This window comes from Physella acuta, unplaced genomic scaffold (genome assembly GCF_028476545.2).
Source record: "Physella acuta isolate Inbredline_101_S28 unplaced genomic scaffold, ASM2847654v3 ptg001975l, whole genome shotgun sequence".
In the NCBI taxonomy this organism is placed as follows: Eukaryota; Metazoa; Mollusca; class Gastropoda; family Physidae; genus Physella; species Physella acuta.
In genome coordinates, this window is record NW_026733480.1 from 57,843 (window position 1) to 76,031 (window position 18,189).

Genomic DNA, 18,189 nt, shown 5'->3' on the forward strand with positions numbered 1-18,189 from the left:
TTCTGTCCGACAGCCCCCCCCCCACCTCCCATCCCAGAAGTTTCAAGTTCCCCCCCCCCCCCATCTACCCCCGGAGAAAAATATCTGAAAGAAACCCTGCTCGCTGGTGTTGTGCTTGGGTGGTACGTGTTTTTAGTCGTGGGTTCGGATCCTAGGACTATCTGATGTTCTGTTATTAAAGCAGCATTACCTCGCGATTGTCTAAAAATAGCCTTGATGCAGTACCGTGTGCGGACACCTGTTTCCGTGTTTTTTTTTTGGGTTTCATGACTTCTAAACATTAGAGGTCACCCATAAACGTCGTCCATAATAGATTGACTGCACCCGGACCTAACTGCATCCCACACAGAGTTTCTTCCAGGCATCTTTTCGGGGGTCTCCCCACCCCCCTGAACGAAATAGAATTTATATAGAAAATATCTACTTTTAACAGTGTCGTGTGTCGTCGTCGTCCCCCGTCCCCCCGGAAAAAAAAGTCTGGGAGAAACATTGACCCCACACACGTTTTTTACTGGGGATCACAAAATTCGACTGAGCTCGATCATCGACTACATACATATATGAGCATTTTTTTTTCCTATTCGGGGATTGAGTGCGATGATAGCTATTAGACTGTCCGTTACTTTAGGCTGGGAGGTGGTTCATTATGTAGCAGGTTGTGGAAATGGTCGTAAATATGTCCTGGTATTCAAAACAGCAGTGAATATAGCCCGGTAGCCGATATAGCAGTGAATATAGCCCGGTAGCCGATATAGCAGTGAATATGGCCCGATAGATGATACAGCAGTGAATATGGCCCGATAGATGATATAGCAGTGAATATGGCCCGATAGATGATATAGCAGTGAATATGGCCCGATAGATGATATAGCAGTGAATATGGCCCGATAGATGATATAGCAGTGAATATGGCCCGATAGCCGAAATGGTAGTTAGTATGACCAGGCCATACTAAAGGTCAAGCGATGGCAATGACATAAATTACCAGCTACAAGCCCAGCCATTTTGGTGGCATCGACCACGTGATTAACATTAACATGGGGGAGGGATTCTACAACCAAGCAGTCATGGGCTGAAACTTACGGTTTTATATTTTCTTCTTGGACTCATATGCATTTTATAACACCAGTCCTCACACATCAACCGACCTTACGAATGTACACTAGTGCTGATGTTTATAAGTTATACAGTAGAAAAACTTTTTGCTAAGAAAAGCTGGACAAAATTAAAAATAACAGATTCATGGAGGTTTTTTATATTACACGGACATGACCGGCCCAGGTGGTGTCTCCCATTAGCCAGGCAGGCCTCAACACTCAACACGGCAAACTCCAACTAACTGGCTTGGATATCGGTTTGATTATTGTGTATCGGTCGCTTCTGTCCTTTGGTTATTAAACTGGCCAGAGCTAAAAAGAATCTGGTGCCGATTCCTGTTTTGTACGCGACTACCTACCAAGTTATCAGAATAAAATTTAATTTAGCATACAACCAATGTATGTGTACTTTCTCTATGATAGTTTGACAAGCTTAGATCTTTCCTGGTTAGACGCTGCAGTATTGTATTGCTATGAAAAGGAAGTAAATCATATCGTGTGTGAGTACACACACTCTCTACAGGAGAGTATGTGTTGTAAAAATGTTATAAGAAAAAACTTGTGCGCTGTAGAGGTATAAATAGCATACAGGTTTTAGGCTCAACCAACATTCAATTGTATTCGTCTAAATGCATACCAGATACATTTTTAAAAAATGATGAACCAAATCTTTTTTAGCTCAAACATTAACAGCTTTACGGTATTTCGAAAAATCGACATAAAAACTGCACGATTTTAAACCCACCTCCCCCTTCCCCCATTACCTACACATTGGCCTCTGCTATAGGTAAAAATATGCATGTCGGCTTTTTTTTTCTTTTGATATTCATGTGATTTCCAGCCAATAACCTGAACATATAAAATGTACTTGCATCAGAAACTAAGGTGCTTCTTTAATCACGAAGTAGCTCGAATACCTTGCCAGGAAAAAAAGAAAATTTTTAAGCCAAAGTTTTGAAGAAAACTATAAAACTGAAATTGATCGTGGTTTGATGGCAACAAATGTGCTTTTCTGAACGAATTATGTTGCTGTATTTCTAGAACAAAGATTTTTTTCTTCAAGAATAGGTAGTCAAATAAATACGGAGAAGAAAAAAACAATGCAAGGGAAGTAATACATCTTAATTTTTTTTGAAGGGAGATAATTTAACCAGTCAGAGCCAGAACTCAAATTTACCGTGCAACAGGAACTGCCGTAAAACATTTGATAGTACAGTTTTCTTGCTTCTGGGCTGTATATCACAAAGGTATAAGTACCTGCCCCGGCGCTGGTGCAAGCAACGGTAAAGGTCAACTAGCCTGGAACAGATAGTCAGTTGGGGGGAGGGGGGGGGGGGGGGGTCGGATATCTTGCACTCTCAAGGTAAACAACTCGACCAGGGGGAGATAACTCCCATGGGTGTGATGACGTAGCTGGCGCCTATCTCCCACAGATTGTTGCTGCTGTACTCGGGGATATTAAAACATGGCCAACGCATTAGTTCGATGTTAGAGGGTCCGGGGGCGCCATAAGGGTTTATGTATATCTACTTCTTAGATCTTTACATAGAGATGAGTGGGTTGTGGGATAGAACGAGGTTTACAATGGGAAGAGATGTAGATCTAGTTCTTGTACTTGATTTGTTATATAAACATTTCATAATGGAAATATATACACGTGCAAGGTATTTGATATTGGCCAGTTAAGTAGAAGGTTAAAATTGTGTCCAGTTATATTGATAATTTATATTGTATTTTTTATTTATACATCAAAACTTTTAATAACTTTTATGGACGTATATTATTGGAATTGCCATTAAGAAATGTAAAATTGTAATCAACTAGGCTATAGATGTGATGATGAAGACCTTGGGTCGAAACGTCCATTGTACCTGTCTTTAGTTTGTGGTGATACTAACACTACCGGTTGTATTACTTCTGATCACCTTAAGCTGGATGTACAGTTATAAATATTAGATTTTATATAAAGACATTTAAAATTTTGATCAGCTATATCGACATTTGAAATTGGATTTGCTGCTTTATATTGGCTGTGCTCCAAAGCTATAAAAACCAATTCAAGCCACGTACCGGCATGTAAAGGACTCTCAGGTACTAAATCTAGAATCGCCAGGTATTTTTACACCTGGAGATAAGAGAACTCTCAGGTGGGATGTCAATCATCAAAGCCTCGATTTTATCGGTGTATTTTATACCTGCGTCTGGCCGTGTTTTACACTTACCATCTACCTTATCACGAGACTTACCATCTACCTGCTCACGTGACTTGACTTACCATCTACCTTATCACGTGACTTGACTTACCATCTACCTGCTCACGTTACGACTTACCATCTACCTGCTCACGTGACTAGACTTACCATCTACCTTCTCACGTGACTTGACTTACCATCTACCTGCTCACGTGACTTGTCTTACCATCTACCTGCTCACGTGCTTGACTTACCATCTAACTGCTCACGTGACTTGACTTACCATCTACCTGCTCACGTGACGACTTACCATCTACCTGCTCACGTGACTTGACTTACCATCTACCTGCTCACGTGACTTGACTTACCATCTACCTGCTCACGTGACTTGACTTACCATCTACCTGCTCCCGTGACTTGACTTACCATCTACCTGCTCACATGACTTGACTTACCATCTACCTGCTTACGTGACTTGACTTACCATCTACCTGCTCACGTGACGACTTACCATCTACCTGCTCACGTGACTTGACTTACCATCTACCTGCTCACGTGACTTGACTTACCATCTACCTGCTCACGTGACTTGACTTACCATCTACCTACTCACGTGACTTGACTTACCATCTACCTGCTCGCGTGACTTGACTTACCATCTACCTGCTCACGTGACTTGACTTACCATCTACCTGCTCACGTGACTTCATTTAACTTCTTCTAAATTTACCCCAGTGTGATATCGAACATACTAATAGAAGGTTTTTCTTCTATTCACATTGAACATTAGACCAAAGAAAAATGCTTTAAATTTTTAGAATCCCACCATTTAGTACAACAAAAAGCATCAAGCCCACCATTTAGTACAACGAACAGCACAAAGCCCACCATTCGATGCACACACACAAAAAGTGTCGACACACGGCCAGTACAAAAAGTGTAACGTGAAGGTGAACTATTTCACTCACTTCAACATTGACGGCATTACCCTCAAACGTCTGGAAGGCTGGGGGGCTTCTGGAACTTTCTATTATTACCTGCTTGCCCGGGTACCACCCGTATCAAAAGTTGCGCTTCTTGTGTTAAGTTATAAGGGGGGGGGGGGGGTAGGGATGGAGGGAGGGGGGATGCAAGTCGGTGCCGTGATGGACTTTGGTAGAGTTCTTGTGCCTGGCTTCTCCTAACGTACTCACCCGCGGTTTTAGGGAACAAATGGACGTGTCGGGTCACGTGACTTCAGGTGTAAATCAGCTCCAGGGGTTTTGTGCGTTAGACCCAGTGACGTCATTTTTTTGGGTTCTCTCCCCGTCGCCACCTGTCAACGGGCAAGGGAGATCAAAAGATGAACATTATTAAACTCTGGCACGGTGGTTTTTGTTTGTTCTGGACCCGTGGGCTGGAGTGTTGGGGACCTGGTAGACAAAGCTGATGCTGGTGGGTGTACAGAACCCAGTGTAGCAGATGTTGTGTGTACAGAACCCAGTGTAGCAGATGTGTGTACATAACCCAGTGTAGCAGATGTGTGTACATAACCCAGGGTAGCAGATGTTGTGTGTACAGAACCCAGTGTAGCAGATGTTGTGTGTACACAACCCAGATGTTGTGTGTACATAACCCAGTAAAGCAAATTCTGATGTACACAATTTTTGTACATATCTTAGTGTCACAGGATAATGGAATATGTGTGGTTCTATTTTATGCCGACGTGCGTACACATTGCTTGTACACCTTGAGACTTGTACAATTTGAGGACACCATTCTGACACCGTGGATACACCACACATCCGTTGCTTGAAGGTGTGCCACCATTCAATCTACTCTGGACACCTAAGAACACCACACAACTTTCACGTGAGCTTCGTCTCATTCCATCTACGATTCTTGTCGTATTTTTAACCTACGCGTACTCAAATTGCGTCAAACGTGTACTCAACTTTTGTTACCAGTCAAACGTTGTGTACTCAGCTTGTCTCACCATTCAAACGTTGCGTACACAGTTTGTGTCACCATTCAAACATTGCGTATTCAGCTTGTATCACCATTCAAACGTTGCGTACACAGTTTGTGTCACCATTCAAACGTTGCGTACACAGTTTGTGTCACCATTCAAACGTTGCGTACTCAGCTTGTGTCACCACTCAGCTATCATATACGCATCTTGTGTCACCATTCATCTCGTCTCACCATTCGATTACAGACCACCTGCCTTCCAGATCGCACCACCTGACCTCACCCCCCCCCCCCCCCGCCCGTCCCAGTTTCATCTTGTAACAACACATGTTTACCTAATTTAGCATCTGACGTAATGCATGTCTACACACCTCACCACCTGACACACATCGATGACCCCGGTGTGTATTAGCAATAAAAAAAAATATTTGATTTTTTTTTTCACCGCGCGCTGTTCACGTGCCAGCAAAACCCGGCCGTCCTGTTATCAGTCGGGTGGTGATGCTAGGCGGCGAGCTTCTACAATATGTTTTCAAGTATCCGCCATCCCAACGTGATGAAGCAGCCACCGGTGTAGCAAGAAGTCTACCTGCACAATGCTTTATTTCGATCTTCACATGATTTCAGTCGAGATGGGGAAATTTTTTCTTGTTTTTTTTTTTCGAAAGTGGACGTAGTTTCCCGCCTCGAGACTTTGTGCGAGACGTCTGGTCCGCGGTGGATTGTGGGTCGTGTAACAAGGTTTCCTGCTGACGTAGTGAAGTCTTATTGTTTGAAGAGTATCGAGTGCCGTTAAGGTTGTTGTTTTAAGCTTATCAAAAATATAAAAAAAAGCTCTCTAGGAAGGTGTTAAGTGAAACTGTTTTTGTAACAAAATTCACGAGCAAAGAACGGATCTCTCGGTGAAACCTCGAACTTCGTTATTTCCCGAGATTTGCTCAAAGTTTGGACTAATGTGAATCAGTGTTTGGCTATGCTAAGCCCCCGCTGTGATTTTTGTTGTATTTGACTTAAGTTGTGTTCGAATGTTGACTGAGGATTACCTTTTGTACCTGTTTGACATAGTTACCTTAGGGGTGACGCAGTTGATGTACAGTTTGTTGTCTGATCATCATGTGACTGCTGGATCCAGACCACTACCATGGATCATGAGAACAGATCGCACTCTACCAGCAGCAAGGTCAAGCAAGACATCGAGCACTTCAAGGAGCAGTACCTCCATTTCCTGGTCCAGCATGAGCCGTTACTCGTCTCGGTTGGTCAGCAGACGACCGGAGTTACCCCCGCGGCCATCAGACGTGAAAGTATGCCGGGTGTGTACTGTGGGCGGGGCGCGACGTCACCACAGAACGAGCTCGGTGGTAATCCGCTGACGTCACAGTGTGACGAAAGAGATTTTTTCGCCCGGGCGTCGCACGACGGCCAACGACGTCACAGTTTCACGCCGACCGGAAGTACACGGGAAAGTGTGGATTTCGATGCTGAAGGATTATCCAAGGATGGGCTAGACCGGGTGAAAATTAAAGAGGCTTACATCGACTCGTTAGGGCTAAGCCGACGGCCTCCGCGGCCGAAAGGAATTCCTGTTTTTAAGTACAGAATTTCAAAATTTGAATCGTTGTCTCAGGCGAGTTCAGACTTTTCAAACCGCTCGCAGGGTAAGTGCCGGTCACGGTGGAGCAGAAGTCTGTCGACGGATGAAACAAACCGGGTAAGTGACGTCACTTCCTCTGTGTCTCGTGTTTCTAAGGACATCAGTGCTAACGCGGGGTTGTCTGTGAAAGAAGCTGGTGTGTGCTACACACCGTGTAAACAAAACAATATTTCTGCTGATGCTTATGACGCCACTTTACATTCTGATACCGTCGACTCAAGTTTTTCAAGTATATCAAGTTTTTCTACTGGTGACTCGCCAAATAAATCAAATTTCTCTACGGGCGACTCGCCAAGTAAATCACATTTTTATACCGGCGACTTGCCAAATACATCAAATGTTTCTACCTGTGACTCGGCAAGCACATCCAACAATGATACCACATACACCAACGCCTCACCAACCAAAACGTACCACACAGAATCCACTTTGGCCGAAAGTTCGACTAGCTCTGAGCATCGAGTGAAACCACCAAAACCTCCTGTTCCGCCGAAACCAAAATTTTATAAATATTGTAGACCCAAGCCACCTGACTCACCGGCTGACCCGTGCACAGCTGACCAAAGTACAGTTGCACCAGCACAAGACCCAACTCCCCCCTCATCAACCATTCACACCCGCCTATCGCCAGAAAAGTTCACATCTTTAAGTTCCTCCATAGCTAGAAAAGATCTAACACCTAACCAGGATCTGTCCGAAACTTCAACGAAAAGAATTCGCTTGAAAAGTTTTGAAGCAGAACAACATGCTATAGACAAAGCCTACACCGACAAAGAGAAGGAGTTTATTTTAGAATCCTTGCGTCTTTCTGGACGCAGACTTGCCAGAACACAAAGCCTTGATTGTTCCATTGAAGGAGTCCCAAACTCCACCACCACCAAGCCAGCTAACAGTTCCAAAAGTCTGGCTCAGACAACGCACTCCGTGTCTAAAATCGTCAGTCAGTTCGAGACAAAAGCCACCCGTAAACCTGACATCAGACCGAGGCTTTCGGTACCCAGAGATCTTCAGACCAGTGCTGGGGTCGGTCGGTTCTTTGTAGATCACCAGCCGGAAGTCAAAGCTCCACCGGTCGTTCATGGGAAACACGGAAGTAGTGCGTTAAGAGAGACTTCCGGTTCTAGTCGAGATGATCCTAATTTAAAAATGAATGCCTTATCATGTTCTGAGTTACCGGATGATATCACTAGCACATCACCGCGTCCTTCAGATGATGTCATAATAACATCAATGCACTCGCAAGAAAATGCCATCACTATATCAACAAACTTACTCGGTGAAACCATCATTACATCAACAGACTTAGGAGAGGATACCATCATAACATCACAAACATCGTCAGAAAATAACATCACTATATCAACAAACGTAACCGAGGATACCATCATACCATCACCAAAACCACCAGAAAATACCATAACTATATCAAGAAACTTACCGGAGGATACCATCATACCATTACCAAAAGCATCAGAGAATATTATAACTTTATCAACAGGCTCACCTAAAGACACTATCATAACATCAATACATTCGGCAGAAAATACCATCACTATATCAACACACTTACCCGAGGATACTATCATACCATCACCAAAACCATCAGAGAATACCATCACTAAATCAACACACTTACCTGAGGATACCATCATAACATCTTCGCATGCACAAGAGGATACCATCGTTACAAAGTCCCGTTCAAACGTTGAGAGCACCACACCATCAACACATACACCAGATGATACCACCATATCGCCACAGTTATTAGAGGATATCATTAGTACAACACCACATGTACGAGAGGGTACTATCCCAACAAATGCATTGTGTACTAATGATAAAAATAATTTAACATCGTCAGAAGAGGACACTAAACCTACATCAGTAGAATTTAACCCAGAAATGGGGTGTTCTCAAGAAAATACCATCACACATTCAGCAGCAGTGCAAGAAAATGTGACCAAAACATCACCACCGCCTGTAGAAGACACCACCGAATCATCATTGACTGCAGTAAACACTATGAAATCATCACTGCCTGCAAAAGACACCACCAAAACATCACTGCAAACAGATGACACCAAAACATCCCTGCCAGCAGAAGATATCAAAACATCACTGCAAACAGATGACATCAAAACAACACTGCAAACAGATGACACCAAAACATCACTGCCAGCAGAAGATATCAAAACATCACTGCAAACAGATGACATCAAAACAACACTGCAAGCAGATGATATCAGAACATCATTGCCGGCAGAAGATATCATCAAAACATCACCAGTGTTTGAAGAAGACACTACCAAAACATCACTTCCAGCAGAAGACACTACCAAAACATCACTTCCAGCAGAAGACACTAAAACATCGCCACTGCTAAAAGACGAACTCACTAAAACATCACATCCTATAGATGACATCCCTGATGATACTTCATCCAAAAATCTTGCTGCCGATATCCCTTTGTACTTTAATGGCTGTGATAATATTACTTTAGACACAACAGAACCTACTAGCATATCCCGAATTGTCGAATCTTGTAGCGCCGAATCCCTTTTTGCGACCACGGACCAAGTACTAAGTATTGACAGTATCTCCACCTCTGAACTCAACCAAACACATTCCACTGTTGAAGCCACACCAGCAGACGAGAACTCATCCCCCATCATTCCTCACACCGACCACCAAGAAGAGTTCCTGCTCGTGAGTAGACCATCACTTGTAGGAAAACACGAGACTAACACCCTGCTTCATCTCGACCACCTCCTTAAACCTCGCGCTGAGGAGGTCCGTGAACCTGACGGCCACTTTATGGTAGGAACTCTGGATGCTTCTTCAGATACCGGTTTTAAAAACTCGACATTTGGCTCTGATGCATGTGACGGTCACATTGTTGACTGTAAATTATCTGACGAGTGTCTTGTTGATACTACATCTGGCATCAACACCACTCCTGGTTCTAGAGACGCCTCTGGTTCTGTCAGCCTCCTTAGTGCTGTTGACAACCATAACACACAGGCCAGTTATAGCGTTGATATATCTAGCATTGATGCCACCCCTGAAACTCAACCCACCCCCGAAACTCAACCCACCCCTGACACTAATACCATATTTAGCTCTACACCCAGGAATGACTTCGACACCCCTAACACATTCAGTATCTCTAGTGCTGTTGCCACCCCTGAAAGTGGAGCCGCATGCGAACCTACCACTTTTCTGGGCGTTGAAGTAATGGCAAGACAGACATTAGAACCACCAATCCCATCTAGTCAAGAAATCAACACGTGTCAACCTTTGACCCCAACGTCTACTGTCAGTCAGCTGGCATGTGGAAACCCAGGAGACTTCAGTATCGTTGGCGTGTGTCTGGAGCCAATACTTCTAGAGGATTCTAGTGCTTCTAACCTTGAGACCAAAACAAACCAAGACTATGCCCAGGTCAACCATGCTACCGAACACCAACAAGACTACACGCTGGACGACCATCCCACAGAGCACCAACAAGACTACGCCCATGACAACCTACCTACAGAGCACCACCAACTCTACGCCCATGACAACCACCAATGCGCCGAATGTTCCAACGCTGATAAACACGGTGGTGCTTTCATTCTTAGAACAAGCTACTCGGAGATTTCCGGCAGCGTCGAGTCGTTTTATTCCGGCTACTCGGGTAGCCTCGACTCGTTCCAGTCGGCGGACGACGTGCTGGCAGAAGACGGGCGGGAATACTTCGTGTTTACGAAGAAGCACGAAGGTCTCGCGGATGACGATTTCGTCCACGTAGAGCCAGCTGACCACGAGCGTGCCGGTACGCCTGATCTCAATGTCCAAACTGACCCTTCTGCGGTCTCGCTTCTCCAGCCCTCACCCCCGGGGCATTTCTCACCCCCTAGCCAGCTGTATCCTGACCTAGTGGACAACAGTCACGTGGTCAAGTCCATCTGGGACAACTGTGACGTAACGGAGGATTCCTTTGAAGACTGCTGGGGTGAGTCAGACGCCTTCAGCTGTTTAGTACCACGTGACATTCGGGCGTTGAAAACGTCTGGTGAGAAGGGACTGTACGCCTGCTTCAACAACGAGACTGGCCATGAGTCTGATAGCTTAGAGGACAGTGTCTTCATTAATGAAACATTTGACAGTGTGGAGTCTCAAATTAATTTGCTGTACAATCAGGATGTTGACCATTCGGTTGATAGTGCTAGTGCTGGGACTTACAGTGAAGAAATTTCCACGAATTGCCCAAGTTTGCGTGAGTTAAAGAGCTCAGAACATGTGGATACAGTCTCTGTATCTGGTGGGCATGGTGACTCGAATATTGAGGGACCTTTTAGCTCGAATATTGAGGGACCTTTTAGCTCGAATATTGAGGGACCTTTTAGCTCGAATATTGAGGGACCTTTTAGCTCGAACGTTGATCAGCAGATTGGTTCTAGCGTTGATGGATGTTTCGACTCCTGTGTTGATGGGCATTTCGTCAACAAAATCACAAAGTTTAGGCCTGATCCGATCAGTCTGCAACCTTCTAAAGACATGCCTTTAGTCGTAGAGCCATTTCAGACGGTCGCTCCTGGTTCTGTCGTAGGTGTGGAGCCAAATCAAACGGTCGCTCCTGGCTCTATAACAAGTGATGACCGTCTCGGGTCTGGAAGTCCAAACAGTCATGTTGCCATCAGCTCCCCTGCACATGACCCTGTGGGAAAACAGAGTGACCCTGAGTCAAATGACCCAGGGACAAATGGTTTGGAGGTTGTGGGTTTTATAAACACTACAGGGCAGGAGGAGCTAGTTATTCCTGAATGTGTGGAGGAGAATACGCTGACTGGAAGCAAAACGGGTAATTTTGTTAGTTCTTGTCTTTTGGACATAGCAGGCGCCAAGTCTGCGGACTTGACACAAGTGGTCAGTGCTAAGTTAGACTCGGACACGACATTTAGTCGTGAGGTGGCTGCTGAAGGACTAGGTCTGGACACTGGTCAGATGGCCATCGATGGGTTAGGCTTGGATATGGTGCATAAAAAACAATTGACAGAAGATGGACAAGACATAGATACAGGTCATCAAGTGACCACTGAGGTGTCCGATCTAAACGATAACTGTGACGAGCTAGCCAATGATAAACTTTACCCAGATAACAACAGTAGCGACACACGTGACCCTAAATCCTCACATTTTTGCGACCAGGCTAATAATAGCTCTGACCCAGATAGCCCATGCAGCCTTGAAGGCACAGATGGTTGCCTTGACCCCGAGAAAGGTCTGAACATCAACTCGTTGCAGATGTACCTGAAGGAGCTATACACCCTAGACAGCACTGACACTATCTACGAGGACTACGCCGAGGCCGAGGACAGTCTAGCTTACAGCTATGAGGACAGTGTAGCTTACAGCTATGAGGAATACGACAACGTCGATCCTCAACACCGCTCCGGGCAATTTTCGGAAGAGCCGGAGTACTTCGAGGGGGGCTACACTCACCCCGGGGCTTTTGGGTTGTACAGCTTTCAGCCCGAGGGACACCTGGGGACCATTTTCGAGATGGACGAAGACGACCCGGCGTGCGGGGAGTGCGCATGTCACGACGGCCATGTTTGCTCGAGCTGCCGGCTGAGGCAGGCCGAGAACGACCACGAGATCTCGCCGGCCGACGTGGACTACACGCTGTCCAACTCGGAGTCATGTGACAGCGACCTCAGCCGGTTCCGGGGCACGCGGGAGAACAGCTCCAACACGATCAGCGAGGACGTCAGTTCCGCCGAGTCGATGGATTGCGACTCGTTAGAAGAAGACGCCGAGGACGCGCCCAAATACAAAGCTGTGAAGAAAGTTTCTGGTAGGTCATGTGATCATAGGGTACAACACACAACATTACTAGCATACTATAGCTGTATGTAGTGTACCGTCTGTAGCTGAGTGTGATTATAGAGTACAACACACAACATTACTAGCATGCTGTAGCTGTATGTAGTCTATCGTCTGTAGCTGAGTGTGAGCATAGAGTACAACACACAACATTACTAGCATGCTATAGCTGTATGTAGCTTATCGTCCGTAGCTGAGATACACGTGTGGGTAGAAAGATCGATCAATCGATGCGGAACTTGCGGTCACGGCCTAGCTGACCTAACCTTTCTGGGGTTGGTGGGAGAAATAGGTGTACTGAAACTGTTTCAAGAGGGGGGGGGGGGGGCGAGTTCAACAGTATGCCAAATCGGTGGGTGGGGAAGGGGGAGGGGAAAAATCCTATTGTAGCTGTCTTCATTCATTCCTTTGTCGCTAGGTGGTTGTAGTTGTAGTTGTTTTGAATATCTACCTCATCGTGAGTCTTTGTCGTTTTGTTGGTTCTATGCTTGGCTTTTAACTTCAACTGGAGTGCTAAGGATAAGATGGATGAATCACAACGGGAGAATGGTGGTTATTTTCTGGTTATATCGTAGTCTATTTTTTGTTGACTTATTTTGTTAATAATGTCAATACTGTCCAGAGTCTAAATGACTGGGTAAAATGTTTTATAAGCGTTATGGTTAGGTTTGGGTTAGGACTATAGTGTAACGAGAAGCTCGTCGGCTTATAAAAGAGGGCTAAGATGTGTTAATGGGGTTACTGAGTACCGCATGGGAACTCCACACAGTACGTCGTCTTTACTTAGCGGTGTAATTACATCTCTAGGACAAACAACCGCACATTTATCTTGATGAACCAGCTGCGTCCAATTATCGGGGAGTTCGTCAGCCGTGTCGCCGTCCTCACCAGCTACAGCTGGAGTGTGAAGCTGGAGTGTGAAGCTGGGTTGTGCCTGCCCGAGTGGGTGGATTCATCAGTCGAGGTTTGCAGCATTGATTTCTCTGATATAGGCCAGCCATCGGGATTTGATTCTTGCGTGTGCCCCTACGTTTTGTTGTGGTGAAAATAACCTGTCTCGATTGTTTTTTCTCGCGACAGGTAAGTGATGAGGTATCGTTGAAAGGGAGGTTGGTTAAGGGAGGGGGAGGGGAGTGCACGACCTGAGAGTTTCAGGGAAATTGTTTTACCGTGAGCACGTTATGTAATACTGTGCCAATAGCTGATACTGGTGATATGTTTTTTTTTTACTCATAGCGGCTGATTGGAGTATAATCTTTATATTCTTAAAATAGATATAAAAATTAGTACTATGACAAAATGTGTGCGTTTATATATATATATATATATATATATATATATATATATATATATATATATATATATATATATATATATATATATGTGTATATATATGTGTATATATATATATATATATATATATATATATATATATATATATATATATATATATATATATATAAAATCTTCAGGCTGTATAATGTTTATACTTCTTTTAGTTTCGAAATTGTGTATTTATCCTCACTGATACGTGCATCGGCTCATTTAACTTTTTACTCACATAAAACCGATTTATTTCTACCGTAGGATTTGAAAAAATGTCTTCGTTTTTTTATGCACACCTTGATAAATGGTTTCAGTTTTTTTTTCTGGCAACTTGTTGGTGCATATCTCTAGCACATAACTTTTCTAGTTCACTTGTCATGGAAGGGAATCTTGGAAAGGATATTAAACGTTGTGTTATTTGTACGCCTTACTTATAACAGGATACATAAAATAGTCAGTAAAAAGACAACAATATACTATAGCCATATGGAATCCACGCTCAGCATTCCACAAGAAACCGATCCACACCGCCGGCCATGCGTACAAAGACCACAACCAAACTAGCCTGAACTTAACACGTCACTCTATAGGAATCTGGGTTGTGGGGTGGGGCGGGTTCTGTGGCTAATCTTTTAATGTAACCCAAGTACCTGGGGTAAAGTACTGCATACCTGGGGTAAAGTACTGCATACCTGGGGTAAAGTACTGCATACCTGGGGTAAAGTACTGCATACCTGGGGTAAAGTAGTGCATACCTGGGGTAAAGTACTGCATACCTGGGGTAAAGTACTGCATACCTGGGGTAAAGTACTGCATACCTGGGGTAAAGTACTGCATACCTGGGGTAAAGTAGTGCATACCTGGCGTAAAGTAGTGCATACCTGGGGTAAAGTACTGCATACCTGGGATAAAGTACTGCATACCTGGGGTAAAGTACTGCATACCTGGGGTATAGTAGTGCATACCTGGGGTAAAGTACTACATACCTGGGACAAATTACTGCATAGTGCGGCTAGATGTGGGGTGGCTGGATTGTTTACCTACTAGGTGTTCGCCTGCTAGAGGCCTGCAGTTTAAAACAGTAGCAGGGACAAACACTCGTGCTATTCAAGCGGCGAGGGTGACCGCCCTTTAATCTGACCTGCTTACCGGCATCTGTGTACAATCATGGCGGCTGTTTACATTGGTTACTCCCTAGACGCTGATACTAACCACTTGGTATCTATTCGTTTCGTATCTATTAAGTTGTACTTCCGTATCCGGATAATTCGTATTGTCATTAACGGTGTTATAACGTTAGAGTTAGTGCTAGGGTCAGATGTTGGTTTCAATACTTTCATTTTGAGCTGATGCTAATTTAAAAAAATGCTTTAACTGCAATTCTTCTTGTAAATAACAAAATGGCAACTTTTTGTATATGTATATATATATATATATATATATATATATATATATATATATATATATATATATATATATATATATATATATATATATATATATATATATATATCGAGCAAGACTTGCCACACACCAAAGGACAAACACTTTGTTTATATTGCTTTACCCATTGATTTGCTCCATTTGCAGCATAAATTACTATTTATTAACTGGTTACCCCCTCCACTGTCTGAAAAACCAGGTCTATCAGAGAAACGTTAGTACAGAAGTTGGGAGATGTATTAGGGGTATGTGTGTGGGGGGGGGGGGGGTTAAACGTTATATATATATATATATATATATATATATATATATATATATATATATATATATATATATATATATATATATATATATATATATATATATATATATATATACAACAAACAAGACTTGCCACGCATCAACGGACAAACATATTGTTTATATTGGTTCACCCAGTGACTTGCTCCGTTTGCAGCATTAATTACTTTTTATTAACTCGTTACCCCCTCCACTGTCTGAAAAACCCGGTCTATCAGAAAAACGTTAGTACAGAAGGTGGGAGAAGTATTAGGGGTATATGGGGGGGATGGGGGTTAAACGCATGAAATGAAAAGGAAAGTCCCAGAAAGATAACAGAGTCATAGACGGGTAAGAAAGAAAATATTTTCCCAACAGGTAAAGCAGACAGCAGACTCTCTCGAGTCTGGACAACAATCAGACTTTTTAAACAGGGTGTTTCTAACTCCGACAGTGAAGATCTACAAACTTCCATTCTCCCTCGCTGTGGAGACGTACAAACATACCGCAGTGTTTTAAAATAATCATGACAATGGAGCCGCTGGGAGGGTGGGGGGGGGGGGAGATGCTGCACATTTATTTTCACAGAAGGGCGCATATATATATATATATATATATATATATATATATATATATATATATATATATATATATATATATATATATATATATATATATATATATATATATAGGCCTATATAAGATAGTTCTAGATAATTAAACGTAGAATATATCACACGGTTTATATTACTTTTGTCATTTCAGGCACATAACAACGTCTAAAGTCTATGCCTTGCGAAAATATACTATAGGCTCACTACTGTTATTTTTGTACTTTCCAGCACGTCGAGAATGTTTGACTTACCTCTCTTTACCTGTAGACAAAATCTATTTTCGTGTTACCTCCCCTTTGTGTCGTAGAGAGTTGTTGTGTGTAGATTATACAATGCTACAGGTCCACGTTACACGGACACTTTTCTACACACCTGCGTTACACGTCTACACGTCTTTGTAAAACCGCTACACATATTTGTAACACACTACACATTGCATAACACGGCTACAAGTTTTTGTAATACGTCTACACACCTTTAACACGGCTGTGTTACCCACCTGCGTTCTTGCGTCTACACGCACTCGTCAGTCGCCACTTCACACACCGATTTAGGATTAACGTTAAATTACACCTGACTGATTTAGGATTAACGTTAAAATTGCATCTGACTGAGTTAGGATTAACGTTAAAGTAACTTCTTAAGCTGTACTAACCCGTGATCTTTTTTAATCCTAGGTCCTCGTAAAACAACAGGTCACCAGTCTACGGGTCACCAACCCTCGGGTCACCAACCCACCTCCCCGCTCTACCCTCGACCTCACGACCCGGAAAATGAATCGCCTCCCATGAGTTCTTGCGTGAAAAAAGACGAGCACTCGGAATTCCTCCCAGCCAATCGCGTTGTTTCACCAGCAGACGATCCAATGACCTTGGGTCAAGCCCAGCCAATCGACACTGCAGCAGCCGCCACCAAAGGAAAAGAGAAAGCCTGGAAGGAAGCGGAGGATGCTGGGATGGGCACGAACGTGAACCCTGCTCGCAGGCTGCAACAGAACTTCCATCTAGACCTCGCCACAGGGGGCTTGACGGACGAGGCCGAGGACGAGGAGCAGAACCTTCTCGAGAGCCCGGGCTCAGGGCTCCACCGCATTTCGTCCGAATCGACTTTTCAGCAGAGTGACCTGGATTCGAACCGCCAGCACGACCCGTACAGGATGTTGGAGAGGTCACAGTCTGATGCCAGCCTGCTCAAGAGGGTGAGTCTAGTCAGTCGTTCAGAAGGTACTCACACCGGCCACTTCCGGTAGTGTATATATATATATATATATATATATATATATATATATATATATATATATATATATATATATATATATATATATATATATATATATATATATATATATATATATATATATATATATATATATATATATATATACACATATATATATATATATATATATATATATATATATATATATATATATATATATATATATATATATATATATATATATATATATATATATATATATATATATCAGGGGCGTAGCGAAGGGGGCGGGGGGGGGGCGGATCGCACCGGGTGACACCATTTAGGGGGGTGACACCAAGGCAAAAAATAGCAAAATATATAGAGAAAAACTTGAGGGGGGGTGCAAATCGAAAGTTTGAGGTGGGGGGGGGGGGTGCAAATCGTAAACTTGAGGGGGGATGCAAATCGAAAGTTTGAGGGGGCGGGGTGCAAAACGTAAACTTGAAAGTTTGTCCCCGGGAAGGGTCGCCACGCCTCTGGGAGGTGACACCATTAAGTGCCGCACT

At 43.5% G+C, this 18,189-nt stretch overlaps 1 protein-coding gene across 8 annotated transcripts in view; it reads left to right on the forward strand.

The window, feature by feature from the left end:
* The window catches only part of LOC131931466 (NAD(+) hydrolase SARM1), a 55,543-nt gene that overhangs the window by 23,474 nt on the left and 13,880 nt on the right, over nucleotides 1–18,189 (forward strand). For 5 of the 8 annotated variants that reach the window (XM_059288271.1, XM_059288272.1, XM_059288277.1 and 2 more), the window contains exon 2: nucleotides 17,101–17,621. In XM_059288271.1, coding sequence (XP_059144254.1) covers nucleotides 17,101–17,621 — 521 coding nt within the window. Of the gene's footprint in view, nucleotides 1–12,037; nucleotides 12,733–13,769; nucleotides 13,842–17,100; nucleotides 17,622–18,189 lie in introns of those variants that run through there. The other 3 variants (XM_059288270.1, XM_059288273.1, XM_059288275.1) reach the window with 2 other exon arrangements.